At 39.1% G+C, this 24,706-nt stretch overlaps 1 protein-coding gene across 6 annotated transcripts in view; it reads left to right on the top strand.

Annotated features, from left to right (window-relative positions):
• LOC120415674 (aquaporin AQPAe.a) overlaps nucleotides 1-24,706 on the top strand; it is a 113,883-nt gene that overhangs the window by 71,761 nt on the left and 17,416 nt on the right. For all 6 annotated transcript variants that reach the window (XM_052706856.1, XM_052706855.1, XM_052706857.1 and 3 more), the window contains one exon: nucleotides 20,074-20,217. In XM_052706856.1, the coding sequence (XP_052562816.1) occupies nucleotides 20,074-20,217 (144 nt within the window). The remainder of the gene's footprint in view (nucleotides 1-20,073; nucleotides 20,218-24,706) is intronic.

Raw genomic sequence — 24,706 nt, 5'->3', positions numbered from 1 at the left:
ATTTGTTTTAGTCAATTTTTTGTTGCAAAGAATCAGATGGATTGAATTTAAAGAAAAACTGTTTAAAAATCTAAATTTGCACCAAGTTGTTTTCCGATTGATCGTTAGTTACGGAATTTGCTAGAATTTTGCCTTGAGCTTCTGAGCAGTTCTAGTCGAAAAGTCAGCAACTAGCAATAATTTTTAATTGCTCATACAAAAATCTAATGTGTATGACGACAGCAAATTGTATACTTCCAAGGTGTAAAAATCATTACGCTCTTCCGAACCTTCAACCCGTCCCAAAAAACGTCACGTCCGTTCTTGGCTTGCATCTAAAACAGTTCACCAGATTAGTGTTAAACAGTTTTATTTTTTCGCAAAGTCGACCCCCGACGTGACATCCGCGCGCCGACACTCCACGCCATCAAGTCTAAGCGTTTCGAGATAATTCCGTCATATAAAAACAAGGATTTGCTCCGTTGACAGCCCCGAGACCTGATGACCATAGTGTAGAGTACAGTGTAAATCTTAATTAACACTCTGCCGAGAGCGAAACGAAGATAAGCCCGGCTACCGACTGCTGCGGTGTGCTCAGTGAACGGAATCCAAATCTGGCAGTAGTAGATATACTACTGGTGATGGTCATCTAGCCGCAGGAATCCACCGCAACAACATTGCTTGCGGGTCACAACGGGCGCAGCAGCATCAGCCAGTCACACTTTGATTCAGTCATGATTGTTTTTTTTTTCATCTTCTAAATATTATTCGCAAAAGTTCCTTTCGCCTGATGTCGTCTAGTACGCTTCAATCGCGTTTGAAATGCGCTTATTTATGAATGTCAACTCGTTCATTCATTCATTTTCAGACCAAGTCTGAGTAGTGTACACTGCGTTGAACTATAAAATGAATCGAATTTCATTTTTAAAAACTGAATTTGAACGATGCGAAATTTCTTTAACAGTTGACTATACTTGTTGGACTTGTTTTGCCTTCCTCACTGAGGTAAGGCTATAATCCTGCTCGAAAAATGAACTTTTGAAAAACAGCTCGTAGACCTATATTAATGTATACCTATCGACTCAGAATCGAAAACTGAACAAATGTCTGTGTGTGTGTGTGTGTATGTGTGTGCGTATTCCCTTTGGTGCTAAAAATTCTTGCCAAGTTTTCTCGGCACTGGCTGATCCGATTTGAGTCAAATAAGTTGCATTCGATCCGGTTTGGTGCCTCATACTGCACTATTGAATTGTTTGAAGATCCGATAAGTAGTTCAAAAGTTACGTATAAAAAAGTGTCAGAGTTGCGAATCGGATCTCACATAAATGCATGTGAACAATGTCCAGACCCATCACCCGACCCATCGTTGGATAGGTTATCAAAAGACCTTTCCAACGAGTCCAAAACATTGAAGTTCTGGCAACCCTGTCTCAAGTTATGACCACTTAAGTGATATTTATGTACATTTTTGATGCCGGATCTCACTTAAATGTATGTAAACTTTGTCCGGATCCATCATTCAACCCATCGTTGGATAGGTTATCAAAAGACCTTTCCAATGAGTCCAAAACATTGAAGATCTGGCAACCCTGTCTCGAGTTATGAGCACTTAAGTGATATTTATTTACTTTTTTGAAGCCGGATCTCACTTAAGTGTATGTAAACTATGTCCGGATCTATCATTCAACCCATCGTTGGATAGGTAATCAAAAGACCTTTCCAATGAGTCCAAAACATTGAAGATCTGGCAACCCTGTCTCGAGTTATGAGCACTTAAGTGATATTTATTTACTTTTTTGAAGCCGGATCTCACTTAAGTGTATGTAAACTATGTCCGGATCTATCATTCAACCCATCGTTGGATAGGTAATCAAAAGACCTTTCCAATGAGTCCAAAACATTGAAGATCTGACAACCCTGTCTCAAGTTATGACCACTTAAGTGATATTTATGTACTTTTTTAATGCCTGATCTCACTTAAATGTATGTAAACTATGTCCGGATCCATCATCCAACCCATCGTTGGATAGGTCAACAAAAGACCTTTCCAATGAGTCCAATACATTGAAGATCTGGCAACCCTGTCTCAAGTTATGAGCACTTAAGTGATATTTATGTACTTTTTTGAAGCCAGATCTCACTTAAATGTATGTAAACAATGTCCGGATCCATCATCCAACCCATCGTCGGATAGGTCAACAAAAGACCTTTCCAATGAGTCCAATACATTGAAGATCTGGCAACCCTGTCTCAAGTTATGAGCACTTAAGTGATATTTATGTACTTTTTTAATGCCTGATCTCACTTAAATGTATGTAAACTATGTCCGGATCCATTATCCAACCCATCGTTGGATAGGTCATCAAAAGAACTTTCCAATGAGTCCAAAATATTGAAGATCTGACAACTCAGTCTCAAGTTATGACCACTTAAGTGACATTTGTGTATTTCCTTATTGAGAAACAAGCCTTGCCTGACAAACTTCGTTCTGCCTTTTTTCGTGTTTTGACGTTTTTGACTTTTTTGCTTCTTCAGCCTCCTGTGATCAAAACTTGATTTTAACCTTTCCCATACAATCTGCAAATTTCCCGGAATCGGTTCCAGAGTGGCCAAGTTTGTAACTTTTTGGCGTAAGAACCTTCCTTGGACTCACGAACTTACCATACGAACCCAACGCAACAAAGATCAACACGATCGGACGTTCCGTGTTGAATTGATTCGCGTTCGAACAAAACCGTCGAAATTTTGTATATATATAGAAGATTGATAGAATTTATATCCAAACCCATCATATCACTCTTTGATATCACCAAATGTTGGTAAAAAGTGAGGAAGGCAACAACCACATAGGTGGATTAAGTTAGTTTTTATTTGTTGCGTTGGCTTTCAAAAATAACTGGTTTTTGCCATTTTCCTGAGAAACTACCTGTTTTCCTGTCATCGCTAAAAAATATCAGTACGGAAAAGTTCAACTATTGAGCGCATCGAAAAGTACCACTTTTCGATATAGTTGTGTATTGTGACACTTATCTTGGCGGGAAACAATATTCAAGGCAGAAACAAACGTTACACAGGAAAAATCCAATTCAAAGGGTTTTTTCTGGAATTGCAAAAAAAATGGCGTTCAATAGTTGCAAAACTTGATTTTTACAGCTCTTGTCGTCTACGTATTCAACCAACTCAGTATACCCAAGTAACCACAAGCACTAAATTAAAGTATTAATTCAGTACTAAATCAGCACTGGAATGTTTTGAAGTAGTAAATAAGCTTTGCGAGTGCCTCAAAGTACCAAGACTTCGCAGCATTACAACTGGCATTAAATCACCATTTACGACCTTGAAAATGTGCTTCAAAGCATTTGATGTTTATCAACAAGTAACCCATCGATACGGGAAACATTTCAGCCTGGCACGCTCTTATTGACTTTTATCCTTCTCCCGTCATACCGTTGCAGTAAGCGTGCGGGCTAAGGCGCAATTCCCCCAGTGTGCATCAGCTTTATTTTTGCGTGAACTGGGTTCAATTCCCGCTGATTGAAGTGTTTTTTTTGTGGAAAACTGCAGCCTGTAATGAAGCCAAATTTTGCAAAACATATGCCTATAGCACAAAGGACATTATCAAAAGTTCTCTGGTAAATTGAATTACTTTTCTCGCAAGCAAAAAGCTGCTTTCCGGAAGTCTGATACACTTTGCGAAATTTTGCCAACCGTGGACCAAGCAGTCCTCGGAAAAACAGTTCCCGTTAGCCGTTAGCCAGTACTTGTCCCTAATAACCTCAAGCTTTCCGTAATTGATTGCACTGTACTTACTGGCTGGCCGCAATTTGCTGAGTGACTCGTAAATAATTTCCGTCCAACGAAATGACAACGGGTTTTTGAACCAGAACTAAGAACCAGAATCTCTAAACAGCAGAAAGAAAGTCTTCATCATTATTCGATGCATCAACCACATCGATTAAAAGTTTCAAAACAAACACTCATTTCAGAATACATCAGATGGCTGGCGCGCATCCTGGAGATCGACGAGAAAAATGCAAGAAAAACATCCACACACATGAAACGCAGCAGGAGAAAATAAAAACAAAGTAGGCACACCACCAAGTGTGTGTGTGTGGAGCAGCTGTTCTTTTTTCCCCCCAGCCTTGACGTCGATAAAGCAGTTTGTTTTTGTTCGAGCTTTCGGTGAAGTATTAAATCAGCATCACTGTGCGCCACTTGAAATATTTCTCAAGGGAAAAGTGCTGATTAAATGTTTTGAAGCATTATTTGCTGGTATTAAATGCCAATATAATGCTGATTTAATGCCGCTATTTAGTGCTTCGCGGCTACTTGGGTAATTCGTTGGAAAAAAGGTATTAAATATGTCTTGTGCTGAAAGAAACTTCTTTTTGCAACATGTGCCATAAACAACAACTGCAATTCCGTTTAAAAACACCTAGCTATACTGTCATTCTAAACTGGTGAAATGGGCTACAGTGCTGAAAAGTTCATTATAGCATTCATGTGGGAGTTGGAAAATAATGTTCAAGGAAGTACAGTATTTTGTGTCCATTTTGCCTTGTTTGGTACTCATTTTGCAATTTATGAAAAATTAACCCTCAACTGGCCAGTATTGGCAGTGTCCAGGATGTCATTTTGTTGAAATTATGTTCAATTTTTTAATCTTCAAAAATTTGTTTAAAGGGCTTAAGTCAAATTATTCGGATCTTTTGAATTAAAAATTCCGAAAATTTCTAACGAGATTCTGCAAATATTTTTTTTTAAAAACTGCCAAAAACTTTGAAAAATATTTGCAACAACCAAGCTTTTGAGAACATATTTTTTCGTAATATTAAATATTTGCAAGGCCCATACATCATTTACCAAAAGTCAGATCAACAATGTCCAAAATCCAGTCCAATTCATTTTTTTTTCAGACATTCAAATTAAAAATACAGGGTTTCTTAAAATTTTAACCTAATACGGACTTCATCACAATGCCAATGGTCCCGATGCCTGAGTTATCCGTTACAACCTTATTGGAATTTCATATCTATACTGTAACGGGAATTGCAGAAACCAGGTTCGGACTGTTAACTATGAAACAGTGTATTTTATCAAAAATGCACATAATAAAACAGGATTTTAGGAATTTAATTTGAGGACATTTTCGAATCTATCAAAACCACCACTAAAAATTCGTAAACCGCTGCAAATATTTTTCAAAGTTTATGACTCGACTTTGATCAGAGTCGAGGGACATAAACTTCAAAAAAATATTTACAACGGCCTAACTTGACAAGAAACAAAACGTCAGCCATTCTTCATAGCAAAAAATGTCTCTTTTTGTCAACTAACACATATCAAAAAATGTAAAAAAACTAAGGGTGTAAATTTAGTCTTAATCGAATGTTGATAAATAGTTGATAAAAAGGCTATTTTTGCGTGAACCTTTTTTCTGAATAGTCCTCAGCATAACAATGTTGGCAAAGACATCAAATCGATTATAAAATCCCTTAACAAAATAAAGATTTTTGAAAAATTTTATAGCACTTTGCTATGGACAGCCCTAAAATAAGTATGAAGAAACCAATTAATCATAAAGGTTGAATATACAAAAAATCAAAACAGATTTTTTAAAGAAATTCTAGAGAACTGCCCAGAAGTTAGATGAAACGTGTGCATGTGCAACGTTAAACGTTATTTGAAAGGGATTTGTACATTCCAAAAAATTAGGTTCTAGTTTCTATTTACTCGTAAAACTATTAATTTACTTCACACAACAATTACCAAAAAATATTATAAAAAATAAGTCGAATTCGAGCTTCCAAAATGTAGTTCCCGCAAAGGCTCCGACTCCTCAGCCATGGGAGTAAGGAAAAAATAGATTTGATAAGTTAATACTTTTTTATAAAAGAAAATTTGTTTCCATTGGGGTATTTTCAAACACCAGAGTGTACTTGCATCCGATGGTCGGTGGTGGGCAACAGGTTTCGATTAGAAAAAAAAATGCATTAATGCGTAGAGCAGTGCTAATTACTGTACCCTGCGGGGATCAGGCACACGCACCGTCAAGAGTGGTGCGGCGGCGTTGTTCAGAACTCTAAGAACTTGGAGCGCAACCTAGAAAAGGGACTAAACAGCGTTCGTATACACTAGGGGGAAGGGAGTCGGGGGGGTTCGAAGAATGCGTTTCAGCACACGATCAACAGCATCATTTATAACACGTTAGTGGAGCACCTGTCCGTCCACTCAGCGGTCAATGGGAGTTGAATAGCTGAATAGTCGCTGCACCTCTTGCTGGTGCAGAGTGAGTTGAATGAACCTTTCTTTGGTTGAACCGGCGACAACCGGCGGGTGCTGGGGCTGATGATCGCCGCCGCCGCCTGGTCATAGCTTGAACCAACAACAGGTACTGTTATTAGCGAGCCACCGATCAGACACATGTGTCCTATACCAGCACCGCCGCCATATGGCGAGACTTGGGCCAGGGCAGTCATAGTCTAGACCCGCGCGCGCGGTAATTGTGTGACTCGCACTCGTACATGTCTAGTAAAATTAATTATTTATTAAATCGTTCAACACTCTCGCGCGGGCAAATTGCGATTCAACGGCGGTGGTGGTGTTTATACCCATGCAAGTGCCACGCGGTTAACCGCAATCGTAACTGTGATTATTGTCTTTTATTGATTTTTCAAGTGCTTCGTCACGTGAGCTTCAGATAGGCGAATTGCAGCATTGTGGGATTTGCGGGTGGTTATAAATTAAAAAAAAAGGTCAGAATCATACGGTGCAACTCCATTCGAACTTAAAACCTAGGAAAATAACTACCCGAGCAGAAGGAAATAACTTGGGAAGGTCAGTTTTTGATATTGTGAGAAGATCGAAATATGTTATTGGGATGATCGGATTAGTTGTTAAAATAACAAAAATTATAAAACAAAGATTTGTTCGAAGAATAACTTAAACTGTTATTATGTTGTTATTGCAATAACAAACCAATAACACAGAAGGAATCATGAAGGAATAACAGAATTTGTTATTTTGTGCGGAGAGGTGGAGCAGCATAATAACAAAAAATGTTATTGAACTGGTATGTCTCCATAACAAAAAAAGTTATTGTTTTGGTTTATTTGTAATTTGCAAATAAACCTGCAGTTGCCATAACTCCTCTGTACTAGTCAGGGCTGCAGAGTCGGGTACCTCCAAGCGACTTTGAATCCATACTTTGAAGACAACTCCGACTATGGATGCAGGATATGACGTCAATGACGACTTCAGCTCTCCAAAAATACCCGACTTCACAGATTCCGACTCGAAGTTAAAGTTGCTGAAAATTTGCTGAATCCGATGCAGTCTCCGAGGTCTCACTCCAGCTCGAACTTCAACGTCAGCTCCGACTCCCTGGCTCTGTGAAAATAATAACAGTTTTTGTTATTCACACTTCAAAAATTCTCAATAAATAAATCAATTCCGTTAGGGAATATAACAAAATAAAAAAAAATGAACTCTCAAAAGTTAATTTTATCGGATTAATTTTAGCTTGAAATCCCATTTCATGGTGAAATAAATGACCCCGATGAAATTGGTCAAAATTATTATGAAATTCTAGCCAATTTTAGTAAAATCCCTTAGGGGGTATACCAAATAATTTAAAAAATCTACTTTCAAAATTTCAACTTTTTAGAATAATTTTGGCTTAAGGACACCATTTCAGGAGATTCTTTGTTTACGAAAACGCGTCGGTTCGATAATTTATTGCTCTACATTTCGATACGATTTTTGCGAAGTTGGTGTGACTCTGCGGTGTAAATTTGGTGTTAGCATTTTATTTAAAGTTCATATTTTGGATATCAAGTGAAGTTTTTGCCTAATTTTGACGATTATCCACAAAAAAATCGAATTAAAAAAAAAGTTTTCATTTGGGTTTTCATGCCATTTGACATTTGCTGCAGCGCTGTTCCATTTTCCGTTGTTCCGGAGACATTTTTTTCAATGGGCATAGGTTGCATAAAACTTTCTGCGATAACTGCAAGTCAAAATCGTACCTCTTTTCATCGCAGGGGATCGCCATCTCGTTTTGTCACAGGGGGTAGATATTAAAGCTTCGATCTTGTAGTAGTGAAATTCGGACCGTTCAACGCGATAAATGGAAAATCGTGAGAAAAAGTGAGCGTTAGGTAAATCGTTATCAAAAGTGGATGCTGTTGCTGTGATATTTTGTCGGCGAAGGATTATCCTGAATAAGCCGCTTCTAGTTTAGTCCAGTTTTCTGCGCGACAATAGATATATTGAGACTCGGTTTCACGATTTTGTGCGTCCGGGAAATCCTGAGCTTTCATCCTTTTCAAAGAATTTATGAATTTAAAACATTGTTTCGAATTATTTGACTTTTCTCCTACTACTCTTAATTTCCGTTCACTTTTTTCTTCGTTATATTTATTGAATATCTATCTTGTGAAATCCTTATTCAATTCTTCCACGCAGTTTTTCCTATTTTAAAGTCTTCTACTATCTTTATCTGCCTGCTTCTGAACTTTAAGCGCCTCCTTTCATAACCAAATATTGTTTTCAGCAGGGTATGCAGGTAATTTACTATACAACTCATCATACATTGAATATAAATGAATAATTATGTATTATAACATTGAACACACCCTACACAACATCAATGCAATCATAAATCGGAGCGTTTGGTACGGTATGTCCACGCATCCTTCCTCCCCTGTAGATTCTTTGAAATGTGATCCGTTCTCAGAATCCTCTCTGCGGCAAACACAACGCAGTAGGGCTGGCCGCTTTAATTTTTGCAATACATTTTCGGGTGTTCTCGGATGTACTGCAATTATTAATAATGACAAGAAAAGTGCTTGGGGCGTAATCTAATCACAAGACTTTCCAGCATGCTTTCATCGGACTGGCTGCGTTTGTGTTAGATTAGATTAGATTAGATTAGATAATTTTGGCTTAAGGACACCATATCAAATAATTAAAAAAAAAAAACAATTTTTAAAATTTCAACTTTTTGGAATAATTTTAGCTTAAGGACCCCATTTCATGGCCAAAATAATGACCCTGACGAAATTGGTCAAAATTATCCCATAGTTCTAACCATTTTAAACAAAGTCCTTTAGGGGCTATATCAAATAATAAAAAAAAACAATTTTCAAAATTTCAACTTTTGGAATAATTTTAGCTTAAGGACCCCATTTCATGGCCAAAATAATGACCCTGATGAAATTGGTCAAAATTATCCCAAATATATAAACATATTTAACAAAAGAAAAAAATAATAACAGATTGTGTTATGGACACTTAGAAACATTTCCATTTGTGCGATTTATGGTAATTTTATGTTTAAGTCAGTATCCAGATTTTTAAGCGAAGATGGCGTTCGATTTGTGAACGCCCGAAATGTCAAAATCATGCAGTGTTACCAACATTACAAAAAAGTGTGCCATGGCATGACAGCCACATTGTTTTTCTAATGTTGGTGCTACTGAGCGATTTTGACATTTCGGACGTTCACAATTCGAACGCCATCTTCGCTTAAAAACCTGGATACCGAACGAATTACAAATTTTGTTATTAGGAGAGTTTTTGAAATGTATAACATTTCCTCATATTAGCGTGTTATTAAACATTTTCAATATGATATCACTTCAATACCAAATTTTGTTATTTTATCAGAAACTGTTATTATTTTTTCTTCTTGAAGTTTAACTTCAGGATAAAATAATAACACTTTTTGTTATTTTAACAGGATTTGTTATTGAAACATTATTAATTTTGTTATTACCGTCTGCCCGGGTAGGGTTAGTGAAATCCGCGAAATTTGGCTTTTTCCGCGAAATCTCGTGAAATGTTATGTTTGTGTGAAAATGTAACGATTTTTCTCAAAATAATAAATCAAACTCAAAAAGGAATAAAAATAATCTTATGAACTACTGTAGAATTAAGCGAGTAAACATCCTGGTTTAATAGAGCACCGGATTCGAGTGATAGAAATGACAGTTAGCATTAGCATTAGCATTTGGAGGACGCCCCACCACCGGAAGGCTCCACAACGCTTATCCCACTGTTTGGTATGGTTGTGTTAGACCCTCATCCGGAACAATAGTCCAACACGGGAGATACCATGTCTTCATCTTTTGATGAGTGTGTAATACAGCCCAGGGCATAAGGGGGTCCACGCCGGGTCCAAGCTATCTCGAGTGATAGAAATGACAGTTCTCCCATAAATAACCAAATGGCAATACATAATAGAAGTTCCATATTAGTTAAGAGTATGGTTAAAAATGTGAATATCTCCAGATAAAGATTGCTGTGAAAATTTAATGCACTTGAAGTTTGCGTCGGTTTTGCATAAAAATTCTGAGCATTTTGAAAAAAAATACACAGTAAAAAATCCGGCGATAAAATCGCATGCGAAAGATTGCTCAAAGGACACCTAATATTACACAGAGCATGTACAATTTTTTTAAACAAAAAAAAGTTGCAATTGACAGGATTCATACCCAGCATCAACAATAAAAACTAATACCTTAGCCCGCTCAGCCATCAGAAAGGTTAAAAATGAGCTTGACATTTCGATCAAGTGGGTTTCCCATACTGATAGGCTACATATTTGAGGGTGTAATATAACATAAAATTTCATTAAATACCTAATGCAACATTTATTTTACACCCAGGCATTGCATTTTTTTTTTCAATTTCAAGACCTACTTTATGATTTTATCAGTAAACTTTTCTGAAAATTTTAAAAATAATCAGAAGTCAATGAAAAAAACCCGGTGACAATTAAACGTAGAATGGTAGGATACCTTAGTAAGATTTTCCACAAAATTTTGCAAAATTTAGCTCCCTAAAACATCGTTACTATTGTTTTATCCTAATTTAATCCACTGTGGCTTAGATTTCTTTTTTTTTGAAAGGCAATTGTAGAGCCCAGCATGATGAATCACTTTGGCACTTACAGTCGCGTGTAACATCATTCCCATTATGGTGGCGAACCAACAGCTGGTAAAATTATCGTTGTTTTCCCACGATGGACGAATAGAATTATGAGCAAACAGGAAATCACAATAATTGTACCACAAACTGCTTTGACATATTATGTTAAATTTAAATCTGCCATTTTTTGGCCATCCTTGAAGCCATCATCATCATCATTAGAGTCGCGAGTCGCGCGAAAAAATATAATCCATCGCTAGATATAAGTTCTGCCGGCTTAGCAGCAGATACAATGTGGACAAAGTCAACGAGAGTGAGAAACCTTCGGTGGCCCTGATTGTTGCCAAATTAAAATTGATCAATTAATGCGACCAATGCGGCTTTGTTGTCCCACACGGTCCTCGTCGTCGGTTCCAAACTGTCTCCGCTCACTTTGGCTCCAGGGTGCAGGCTCGAATCAGTCATGTTAATTTTAAAGACTTTCGGAATCGCCACTCGCTCAAGAATGGCGAATCGGATAAATAATTGCCAACTGTCCCAGAGGTCCCTCTCCCCCTGCTCCGCGGTCACATGTATAACACAACAACAACCCGTGTGTGTGTGCGCGTTCCGTGGCCCCGTCAAGACACAGGCCGCACACAGTTCGTGAACCACAAGTCCGCGAGATGTCAAGGTTACAATGTGTACTGGGTCCGGTCGTGGCTGACCACCAAAAAGGGATTATGCAATTTCAGTGGCCTGCCGGCCGGTCGGCCTGCTGGAAGTCCAAGAGGGTGGCAACTAGGAGGGCGCGCGCGAAACAAGTTGTTAAGACCCCGCAAGAGCTCCGGGGGGCGGAAGGCGCGCGCGGCGGAGAAATGTTTGAGAGAACGTGGGGGGAAAAATGACAAACAAAACGGTACCCTATACTACACAAGACTGCCCCGCCAATACCGTAAGTGCCTCCGTGAACCAATTACCTTCGGGCGGCCAAGATCGCCAAGCACCCAGGCCGAGTTGAACTCTGGCTGGGTAGAGATCGCGATCGCGGCGGCTGCTGGGGAAACGCTTTTGCAGTTGCCGCTGGTTAACCGACCTCCGTGTGAAGAGGGAAGGCTCGGTTCTTGGTCTAGTCTAGGGTAGAGGGTACTATTGTTGAGAGTGACTATTATGGACGATTTTAAATTTCAAGCATACAATATAAATGGGTTAATATCTAGTTTTCATTTTGATTGGAATCAATCACCGAAAATACTTCCCTGCTAGACACATTACTACACCCTAGAGTGGTCCAAATTCGGGTACCCTCCGGTGCTACCCTCTGAAATCAATGATTGACCCATCACGGAACCAAATTCCAAATTTGAGCTAATTCTGACCACGGGATCCCCTCCCTTTAAGCCCTTTTTAAAGTTTGAAACAATTCAACTGCAAGCTTAAAAATTCCTTATCTCATGAGATTAAGGAAAAAACATTAAAAATCTTAAAATACTTCTAACTTACGTGAAATTTTCCAAGGATTCCGAATATGACAAAATTGAGACCAAAAAGTGCCGCTATGGCGGCCTACAGGGCAAAAACTAACGTTGTAAAATGTTTGTTATAGAAAAATCGAAAAACTATGAAAAAAAACTGCGATTGGCCAAAAAGTTATTTCCGTAGGCTTATAGTGCATGAAATCACCTATCTTTTGACCTATGGGAGTATGGGTGTTGGAGGCTGTTGGAAAAAGATATTAAGGTTTTAAAAAATCATTTTTTAACAGTTATTTGCAAAAGCTATGAGAAAAAATCAAACCAATCCTGGATGTCTACGGTACATTTTGAAGTGAAATGTGAGCAATTTTAAGATTTTTAATGTTTTTTCGACCTCAAAATTCAAAGCCCGTTTTACCCCACTTCCCTTTGTCGTAGAGGGCTCATATTTGGCATGAGTTCATCTTATGCATAGACAAACAAACGCTGAAAGTTTCATCCAAATCAGAGCACCTCGATTCGACCTCTAGAACAAACCGAGCAATATTTACAAATACTGCCTCTTAAGTCACCCCTTTCTTAGGATGAAAAAACATGTTATGAATTCATGGATTTATTGCTTTTATTTGATAGTAGCATTACACTGAAACCCCTATGGTTTGACACCATTGTAGTCAAACGAACGGGGTCACTTTTTAGTTTCACACCCTGTGCAGCGCTGTAGCGTCACTTTTTAGTTTGACTTTGACCAAACAACCGAGTACAAACTAAAAAAGTGTCAAACGAAAAAGTGATCAAACACCGGGGATTGACCAGAGAGAAGGGAAATGAGAGGGTACACTGGCGATTTATTTTTGACCCCGTAACGCGGTACACAGGTACACAGCCCTTCAGCATACCCTGTTAGACTGAAGTCCGGTGGTCGTGCGATTCGAAGCGTTATCCCTCGATGTCGATTGTGTCCTGCCATTTTCGAGCATTTGTCGTGCATTTCATCGAATGTCAAAGGTGACATCTGCAGTTCGTGTTGGTACTAGTAGGCTACGCAATTGGATGACAGTTAATTTTTTTTCAAAGTCCACCACGAAAAGGTTATTTAATAAGTTAAAAATAGAAATAATTAAAACAAAAAGCATTGTTTGTGCAGATTCCGATGCGTCAATCCGGAAGGCGGTGCTGTTGAGCGATGGGCTCGATGCTCAAATACAAAGGTTTCAAATTCAGGGACTTTCTGAACCAGGAAAACGGTAAAATGCAAGAGGTAAATTCAGAATAGCTTTTTGGTTCTCATCTATTGCTGACTCGAATCCTTGTTTCAGGAATCTAAATTTCCAAGCAACGCATCAAACTTCCATCATCCAACATCCAAAAAGTTTTTGGCACCTCTGATTACCAACTTTTTCATGAACTTTTTCTTCCAGTATGGCCAAGATTGTGGATTATTTGTTGTAAAAACAGGATAATAAAAATGTATTGATCAACATTTAATTATTTTCATTTAAATAACCCAAAAATCCAAAACGAGAGCACCCGACAATGGCAGGACAATCTAAATAACAAAGTCGCCCGAAAACGGCCCGACAACGGCCCGTCAACGTCGATTTTCTCAAACGTCGATTTCGACGATCGTCGGACAAAGTGTTGCATATACGCACGAAAAGGGCCCGAATTCCGTCGGACAAACTGACGGAATTCGGGCCGTTTTGTCGAGCCGTCCGGCGGTTTTCGGGCCGTTGTCGGCCCGGTCCGGCTGTCAGGGTAACTTTTTTGGTGACAGTTTCTGCTGTCAAATATTTTCACCTCTTTGCAAAATAAACTGTCAAATAGAGTGTTTTTGTTAATCAGGGAAAATAATGCAAACTAACCTTATCGAGAAATTAAAAGTGAGAGTGTGTGCGTGCAACATGGAGTTAAACTTTTTGAAAAGCCTTGGTAAGCTTCACAGCAACTGCACAGAAAGTTTAACTCCATGTTGCGATTTGACAGCTCGATTCAGCTGTTTTGTCTAGTTCAACCGTACTGGTGCGATTTATTTTGGATAACTAATTAAGCAGTTCCAGACCAGCTTCTTGCCCTCCTCCTCTTCCATGTCCGGCTTCCAGCGGGGCTCAAACACGGAAATGTCGGTCAAATTTCCCGAACCCATCATCACATACGGCCGCTTGAGCGTCGAACCGTGTGGATTTATGCAGTAAATGTACGATCTCGTGCTGTCCACTCCGGCCAGGATCAGCGTGTAGCTAGATGAAAATCACCCTACCCTGGCTGGTTGCTCGGACTAGCTGCAGCCGTTTATTCGTGGGTCTCGGCATCTTCATCTTGATCCTCATCCGGAACCTGATGTTTTGGTGCAGGAGACCATCTCGGACAAAATGCAGGGTAAGGCAAAGAGGGGATCTGTTTGACGAGCTTGTCGTTGATGTCTCTACTGTTTTGCAGAAGCTTCTGCTAGAGAACACCGTGTGGCAATGCTGAGCTACAGGGCAAAGCGACTCGTCACCGGAAGGAGTGTACCAGCGACAATAGAATTGCGCCGAATCTGGAACAGGAGAACTCGGAGGACATCGGCGCTTGCAGCGTTTGTGCAAGTCGATCTTTCTTCTGAAGAAACGGACCAAGATGTGACTCAGACAGGTCTTTGTGACCAAGTCTTCAAAAAACAAACATCAATAAATGAATAACGTGCATACAACTGTTTTATTCGATAACTGAAAATTTGAATATGAACAGGAAAATCTCGTAAAAAGCATGTATAGGTATCGAGAAATTAAAAGTGAGAGTGTGTGCAACATGGAGTTAAACTTTCTGTGCAGTTGGTGTGAAGGTTCCCATGGCACTTTGAAAAATTTAACTCCATGTTGTACGCACACACTCTCACTTTTAATTTCTCGATAGCGAAAAGAGGAGGGACGCTAAAAGCTGCGTCAACTTGCTGTCCTTAGGTTCATTATAGATTTGATTCCGGTGCTGCCGTTGAAAAAAATATGTCCAGCACCACCTGTTTTTTCTGCACCGATCATTCAATAATGTTCAAGTTCGTTCACGGAAGCAGGAGTTTTGCCAGGCTTAACGGGATCGGATCGGATTCGTAATAAGATTCACATCAAACAGCAGGATCTGTAAAAAATCGCAAAATTTAATTAAAAGCTGCTTCCGTTTAGCGTACGTCAAAATATTGAGCTTACCTGATTGTAAGTCTGTTGGCACCTAGTGGACTGTTTATCACAAAGGCCGGATTGAACAGCTGTTTCGTTGGTCATCTAGAGTCTGGGTTAGGCTTTCTGTCTCGGAAATGCGGTCGCAACCCGATCCTAAAAGATTGCGACAGAATGACCCTTAATGAAGGGGAGAGACGGGAGAGACTGGATCGACCACCAACACCACTGTTCCCGGGGCCCGGTCCTGAAAATCCTGTAGAAAGATTTTCCATGTTGATGTTTTCTTTCCTTGAATCCAATCGAACTGTCAACTTAAAAAAATCAAGAGGGATTGCTGTGATCAAAAAAGTCACAACAAAAAAAAAAGCATAACGCCTCAAACTCGTAACACCTCATCGAAGGCGTTACGGTTGTACCTTTGGTTGGTACCATAAATTTAGCGGAAATTTGCTCCGAGTCCGCGCTCTATTTTCAATACTCTTTGGATTGACTGTATTTTAATCATGCATAAAGTTATAAAAAAAGACTTGAAATGTTTATGTTACAAAGTGTTGAAAATAAGGCATGAAAATGATTATGCTTCTCACTGAACTGAAATTTTAGGCCTTTTTGTGAGAAGGACCTATAAGCTATTGTCTTTCACATGTTTATGGGTCCTTTAAAAAAAACTCGAGAATTGTGCTGAAGGGTAACAACAATATAGAAAATTTTGAAAAAATATTGGTGACACTCCTTGGCTCGATTTCTTAGGCAAAAAATCTGCGTTATGGGCTATCTACAATCACTTAGCTTAGAACATCTAAGTAAAGTAGTTACTTAGGAAAGTACGCAACTTACGGCCGTCATCCACAATCAACTTAGAAATTTTGCTGGGCTGATATACGTTGCTATGCAGTTGTTTGTTTACCTTTGATATTGAAACGTCAACTTACCGTAGATTTTGAAATTTTTCAAACCATACGTCAGTTTCTAATTTGATTACTTTTCCATTGTAGAAGCTCGGCTCCATTTCCATTGATTCAAATTCCTAAGCTAAGTGAAATTTTCTAAGCTAAGTGATTGTAGATAGGCCATTAATTGTGAGCCAGGTTGGTTATGGTTTAGGGGTCGCTGTTATTAGTTTAAGTTAGTATGGAAATTTTTGAAAAACTGTAAGGAGAAAGGCAAAATTTTCGATTAATTCCCAGCAGGTGATGTTTTTTGTCTGTAATTTTTTATCGAGAGTGAGATTCTCATGTGGAATTTAACACTTTACAATTATGTCGAAGAAAGCAAATCGATCCATGTTGATCCTGAAAAGTTATTTGCGATATAAAAAAATGACACTTTGTATGAACAGATTTTTTTACCAACTTTAACGTTTAACAGTGACCCTTAACCTGAACCGATTTGGTTCAAAATTGGGTGTCGCAGAAATCAATTTTTTGTTACCGTATTGTGCAGTTATTTTTTAACATTTTTAATGGCTTGTGTAATCTACAAAAAAAGTTTGGTAAATAGATTGGCTTTCATCGAAAGAGCTCGAAGAGAAAAAGTTGTTTTTTTTTCCTAACATGTTCGGTTAAATCTTTCAAAACTTGGATACTTCAGCTTTTCTTAGTCACACAAATTGCCAACTAAATACCACGAGGAAATTAATCCATTTACTCATTAACGCATTGCCATCAACCACGACCACGATGGAACTGCTCGCGATGCCCAATTTGTTCCATCGGCGAGCGCTGATTTTTTTTTTTGTATCTCGCAGTTAATAATGAAGTAGGTACTTTTCATTCAACCCTCGAATGCGTCTTGGTTTGAGTGCGTCACCTTTTTTTTCTCTCGACTCTCTTCAATGCAATTGTAAAGAAACGTCATTGTTGGTGTTGTTGTTGGGTGGCTAATGATTGGATGCATGAAAGCAATGAGAGTGTGTGTGTGTGCACTTACTTACAAGTTACTTAGTGGTCTGAAGGGGGTTCGGAGAGGATCGGTTTGCGGACTTCTCTTTAAATAGGATGATGAAGAGCACGCGAAACATGCCAATTACCGAGCATAAATGAATTGGAAATAACTGGTTTGGCGTCTTAATTTACACGCGTTCTGGTTCTTTTGGCGGGCAAAGATGCAAATTAATGAAAATTAATCATTTGTTTATTTGTTTTAATATTTCACAAGCTTGAGTTAGGGGGCAGACACATGGCAGAGGTTTTTTTTGCTCCTTTCGGTATGCTCTCGACCAGCATTTGAATTAATTGGTACGGTCGGTATCTATTCGCAAACAGTTTACGGCTGCCAGTTCTAAGGCACAACCTTGCTGAACTTGTTGAGCACGTTGGCACTTTGTAACAACAGCAAAAAAATAGGCTAACCAAACCACGACAGGGGGTGAGACAATCACTTTATTATGATGCGTAAGTCTCAGATTTAGCAACCAGCAGTGATGCTCGCAGATTTTTAATTAACAGATAAAACGCGTGTAAATGTTACCGATTCATGACGCACTTTTCGCGATGTGCCCCAGAATTTCAAAAACCATATGGTTCTCTCCCCCTCGGATTGGGGGGAACCCGCGGCGTCGCGCCAAGTACAAAGTCACCTTCGGCCCAATCAATCAGCCGTATTGTGTTCAAGATTTGGCTGGTCGTGCGGTACTGGTTGTTGTCGGTTGGCACGACTCACTTGAAGTCAGTGTTTTAACTCATTGGCCTCTTCTGCGGCTATGCCAGTCAGCTAGCCGCTGTGAAGAATGTCGAGAACTAGGAGGCAGTAGGTGACCACCTAGACCGTGGCAGTGGGCCACCCACCATCCTTGGAACAATCAGTCAATTAACTTATTAGTGACCTCTCCGGCGAATGATGGTGGCGGCGTCGATCGTTTACCTCTGCTCATTTGACATGAAGTGATCCTTCAATCGCCGTAAGTAGCGGCATTGATCTTCCGTTGATCTATCGCCTTATTATCGGCATTGTTTGGCCGTTTTGTGGTTGATGTACGTAGCTCATACAAAATGTAACAATTTTAGTAAATTTTTTCTCGAGCCTTTTCTTTGCTTTAACATTTGCCTCGCCTTTTTCTAATAAGAAGCTCAGAAGTAAAAAAAATCAATCAAATATTTCGCAAAATAATTATTTTATGTACAAAAAATTCTTAAACTGGTAACGAAACTTGCTTTATCCCTCTATAAATCTATTAAGTTCGATAAAAATAAACATATTTAAAGAATCATCTCTCTGGATTTTTCCATTCGGGAAACGCAAGCTAGAGATTTGTTGTTTAGTGTAGTTCAAATTTAACTCCACAAACATCTTCATTGAGTGCATTCAGCCTTAATTGTTCCAGATCACGACTTCCCTCAGCAAACCATCCGTAGGGCACCACCAGCAGCACCAAAATCGTGCATTTTTGCTGATTCCCATTACTATAATGTTCACACTTATTGAATGATGAATGAGAGGATATTGGAAAATTTGCGCTGATTTGTCTATTAAGTAAAGTTAAGGCTCACACGTGCGTTTCAGTCTCAGTCTCAACCTGTGAGTGGAATTTCAGCACCTTCAGGTCAAGTTCACACACATCGTGCCGGTGGCCGCACTGGAATTTCAATAAGTATTTAGTTTGTGGAATGCTTCCGCGAATCAAGAGCTCGCAAATTAAAAATATTAAATTGTTGAACCTTTTGAAACTTTGCGCGTTTGGATGGAATCCCAACCGGAAACCGGAAAAGGTTATTAGCTTTAAGTAGAACAGTGTGGTAATTGTTTGGTCTGAGGGTTTTTTTTTTTTATTTGTTCATGGCCAGCACTATCAATTTCTATTCATCTTCTCAATAACAGTCCCAAAAAAAGTGCAGCAAAAATCGCTGCGTCATTTTCCCCTTTTGACGATCGTAAACAACTTTAACCTGACCGGGATTTCCCCCATCAAAAGCCAGCGGGTCTCAAAAGAAACAGGTTGTTTACATGTCGTGTTTTAGATGATGGTATTTATTCTTTTCGTCGCGGTTCCTGGCTTTGACGCCTAATGACCGGGCGTTAACCGGAACCCGCCTTTGATTGACGTCTCACGTTTCAATTTCACCTCTCTCGCCATTTTCGTTACTGTCATCCTGAGCAATAAAATTTTGCAAATCACGCAACTCAGCATGAGTTAGGGGCTACAAAGACCTTGGGTCACTTTCTAGTCGGGAGCAGGAATTCCCGAAAATTTGCCAACAACAATGACGTATAGCTTTTATGCAACGTTCGAGTTTCTTATGGAATCTTTCAACCTCTAACGTTGCCCTTGATTAGGGTTCAAAGCCAAAAATTCCGTTCCGTTCGTATCAATCATCCCAATAATTACGGTCATCACAATTATCAACACGAGAAAATCAACCAAATGGCGATCACTTCGCCACGGTTCCCACCGCCGGTCATAAATTCGAAGCACGCGTAAACAATTTGTTAATCGCATCACCACCACCGGCAGCCAAAATTAAACCCCCCTGAAAGCCATCAAAGCCCTTTAATAGCCCCAGCATATAGCTTTAACGTTTTCGTTCCGTTTATTTGTCTTGTCCACACCACAGGCATTTGGCCACGTGAGCGGCTGCCACATCAACCCCGCGGTCACCATCGGACTGATGGTAACGGCCGACATCAGCATACTGAAGGGTGCCTTCTACATCGTGTCCCAGTGCGTGGGAGCGATCGCTGGAGCTGCTCTGATTAAGGTAAGTACGTGGAGCTAACAATTAAGAGGATGATCATGTTGGCCAAATTACAAAGTATCTCGCAGTCAACTAATGCTGCACAGTTGCATGTTCATCAATCACCGCTAGTCTAGAATGATAGATCATTGCGCTGAGTGCTGCTCGTCATCTCAACTTTGACTTTGATATGTGCCTATGACCACTAATATGGCACATGATGGATAGTCATAGCAGAAGACTAAAGCATAAACACGTTTTTAGTGTATCATTGATATTTCGTTCTATCGTCAAGGTTAATCAACATGGTGGCGTGTAATGGATTAGATTAAAAATTGTTCATGGGAAAAACTCTTTCAAGCGATATCAAATAACACTGTTAAGCTTGATCAATTTGATAAAAAAAATTGTTGCGGCTTCATTGACTATTTCTTTCTAGCTGAGTTCCAAGAATTTTACAAATCTTCATATTTTCAATCTATTTACTATCTATGATTTCGGCTTGCGAAAAGTGCATTCATTAAAAAAATCAATTGGGGCCATCCATAAACCACGTGGCGATTGTGGCGATCGTTGGCGATTGATTTCAAAAAAAAAGTTTGCGTGGTTTATGGATGATCACTTTTCGTAAATTTTCGCAAACATAACATTTTTCAAAAAAAATCTAGCAAAAAAACTCCGCGCAATTTTGTCCGATTTTACAAGTCAAATGAAATTTGATTTGCTGGCATTTCTAAGAAAAATAGTTATAGGACCGAAAAGTCTAGTCTAACTTTTGAAAAGGTCGTATGAAACTTAAAAATTCTGATTGGACGATGTATGACCAAAGAGCTCATGACTAAAACTTTTTTTTATCCGGTTCCCTGGGAAATTTTACGAAACACACTCAAAAATGGTAGGAGGTCATCAACAGGATTCCGAGTTATGATTTTCTGAAAATAAAAACTGGATTTTTCGGCGCCGGTACCAAAAGTTTCGTCTTTGAATTACGAAAATTTTAGTACCCAAAAGTATAGGTTTTGCTTAAATTATTTTGACCTTTTAAGCATAAGCAACTCATTTAATAGTCATTTGAGAAATAATTAGACTTCTAAAAAATTTTAAGCTGGCTGCTGAATAGTGGTTCGCAAAACGGCCTCAATTTTGAACTGTCAAAGTGGAACCAATTTACTGTTCGCTAGAAGTAGAGAGTATTGTTATCGATCATTTTAAAAAAAGTTTTTTTGTTCAAGAATGATTTTTTGTTGGCTTTTGAGGACTTGAAATTGAAGTTAAGAAATCTTTACAAAGTTGAAGGCGAGATCGTCATTTTTTAAAATTGTGAATTGAAATTGTTTATGGAGTCGATGCAGTTATATCTATCCAGAAGCTGTCTTAATCTTGATTTGATTCACACACACACACACAATTTTCCAGCAAAAAATATCAAAAACTAACCAAAATGAAACACAAACAACTAAACATAAAACAGCTCATTTATCAGTAAGAAAAAAGTCATGCTTGTGCTTGAACAGCTTCCAAATTTGTAGGTGTAAACAAAGTGGGATCATTCGGAAATCACGCTACGCATTCGCTCTATTCATCACCCAGTTTTTAAGCATCTGGGTTATTCTCCGCTAAGACAAGCAGAAGAAAATCAGTTCAATTTGTTGGGTGGTGACGCGCGGTCAATTATGTGGCATTGTGTGTGACAAGAAGAGAATTTTGCTTCGTGTTCCATCCTGGTTGGCTTGCCCACAAGCAGAAAAAAATCAGTTCAATTTGTTGGGTGGTGACGCGCGGTCAATTATGTGGCATTGTGTGTGAAAAGAAAAGAATTTTATTTCATGTTTCATCCTGATTGGCTTGCCCACAAGCAGAAAAAATCAGTTCAATTTGTTGGGTGGTGACGCGCGGTCAATTATGTGGCATTGTGTGTGAAAAGAAGAGAATTTTGCTTCGTGTTCCATCCTGGTTGGCTTGCCCACAAGCAGAAAAAAATCAGTTCAATTTGTTGGGTGGTGACGCGCGGTCAATTATGTGGCATTGTGTGTGAAAAGAAAAGAATTTTATTTCATGTTTCATCCTGATTGGCTTGCCCACAAGCAGAAAAAATCAGTTCAATTTGTTGGGTGGTGACGCGCGGTCAATTATGTGGCATTGTGTGTGAAAAGAAGAGAATTTTGCTTCGTGTTCCATCCTGGTTGGCTTGCCCACAAGCAGAAAAAAATCAGTTCAATTTGTTGGGTGGTGACGCGCGGTCAATTATGTGGCATTGTGTGTGAAAAGAAAAGAATTTTATTTCATGTTTCATCCTGATTGGCTTGCCCACAAGCAGAAAAAATCAGTTCAATTTGTTGGGTGGTGACGCGCGGTCAATTATGTGGCATTGTGTGTGAAAAGAAGAGAATTTTGCTTCGTGTTCCATCCTGGTTGGCTTGCCCACAAGCAGAAAAAAATCAGTTCAATTTGTTGGGTGGTGACGCGCGGTCAATTATGTGGCATTGTGTGTGAAAAGAAAAGAATTTTATTTCATGTTTCATCCTGATTGGCTTGCCCACAAGCAGAAAAAATCAGTTCAATTTGTTGGGTGGTGACGCGCGGTCAATTATGTGGCATTGTGTGTGAAAAGAAGAGAATTTTGCTTCGTGTTCCATCCTGGTTGGCTTGCCCACAAGCAGAAAAAAATCAGTTCAATTTGTTGGGTGGTGACGCGCGGTCAATTATGTGGCATTGTGTGTGAAAAGAAAAGAATTTTATTTCGTGTTTCATCCTGGTTGGCTTGCCCACAAGCAGAAGAAAATCAGTTCAATTTGTTGGGTGGTGACGCGCGGTCAATTATGTGGCATTGTGTGTGAAAAGAAGAGAATTTTATTTCGTGTTTCATCCTGATTGGCTTGCTCAAGTCCTTCCTACATCATCGTTGATCGGGAGGCACGACGTCGTGTGAATTGTTGCATTAAAATAAGTTTAATTATTACTGTAAATGACTGTAAAAAAGTCCTTCCTATATCATCAATGTCGTCTGGGTAATCGTGATGAAAAATAACATTTAGGGTAGAGTAGTCATCAATGAGACACGGGGAACAATGATAAAATGGCTCTCACAAGTCGTAGTTTCAACCAATCAGGCTCATATTTGGGGGAAAGGTGTGTCTACTAGATACACGTCTGCCATATTAGTGGCTTTGGTTATGGACGCTCCCTAGAAAAGTAATTCATAAATGTTTGATTCTGGGGTGTAAAAGTAAATTATGGAAAAACAAAACTTTTTCGCTCGTAGGCTGCCATTTACACCAAAACTAATATTTCTTCAAATTTCTTTCGACGTTTTATAGGGATTAAGTTGGTCTACAATGTCCTTTCATTAGATTTGGCCAAAATTCAGAATATACTCAGAATCCAGGGCTGTCTCATTGTTCCCCACTCATTTCAGCCCATGGGTAACAATGAGACACTTTGATTTTTCTTCAATAAACTTTTCAAAATCGATGGAAATCTTTCAAAACTTGAATTAAAAGTGATTTTTGGCATATTTATAGAGTTTAAACTTCATTTAACCAAAAATACAAAGTTATTTGGTATTAATATATGGATTTTACAAAATTGAAATACTTTTTAGTGTAACTTTTGTTATTAAAAGTTTCATGTTGGCAAAATGCTCTAAAATGTTCAAGGTAAGTCACCTGCAATGGAACAATACAAAAACATGATGTTTTGCTGGAAAAATGTTGATTTTCGTAGTGTGTCTCATTGTTCCCCAGCTGTCTCATTGTTCCTGCCAAGTGCGTCTACAATGAGACAGTTGAATAACTCTGGCTGTAGATGTCGGATCGATCTCATATTTTTGTCAATGTTAGAACACATTAAAAGAATGATAATGCAACTAAAAGCTCATTAAAACATGCTGATGAAAAAATTAGAAAAATCGTTGAAAGTTGAAAACCAAAAGTGTCTCATTGATGACTACCCTACCCTATTCAGTATTTAAATACCTGTGCGCGAGTGTTTTGGTGTGCTAATTAGAAAGACCTTCCCATAGCATCGTTGCTCGGAAGGCTCGCCGACGGGTTTGTTATGAAAGTCCTCCCCATAGCTTCGTAGCTCGGGAGGCATCGAAAAGCCAATACCTTATCCTACTAACCAAAAAAAAATCACGTGATGCTTGAAGGAGATGCTGTGGATTCAACGGTCTCAAGCGGTATCAACAAGTATATAGCGAAAAACTATGTGCTTGATGAGTCTACAACTTCAACTATCGGACTAACATTCCTCCCTTTTGTTGAACTGCAGGCTTCTTGGGAGGGCGCCGGTATTGACTAATAAAGTCGGGGTCTTCAGGGGTTAAACAGTGAACGGATGGTTGGCTCCCACTGATCATTTTTGATTCATTGTTTAACTTCAGCTGATCTGTCAATAACGGAGTAGCAGCTCATTGGCAGTCAACCATGCTCATGCTCATGCTCATGCTTATGCTCTGGGTTATTCTCCGCTAACTCACACAGCAGTTGCCCCGACCCCTCTTCGATTTGCG

The sequence above is a fragment of the Culex pipiens genome, chromosome 2, assembly GCF_016801865.2.
Source record: "Culex pipiens pallens isolate TS chromosome 2, TS_CPP_V2, whole genome shotgun sequence".
NCBI lineage: Eukaryota > Metazoa > Arthropoda > Insecta > Diptera > Culicidae > Culex > Culex pipiens.
The sequence above is the reverse complement of the archived record's forward strand: the minus strand, read 5'-3'. Positions and strand labels throughout refer to the sequence as shown.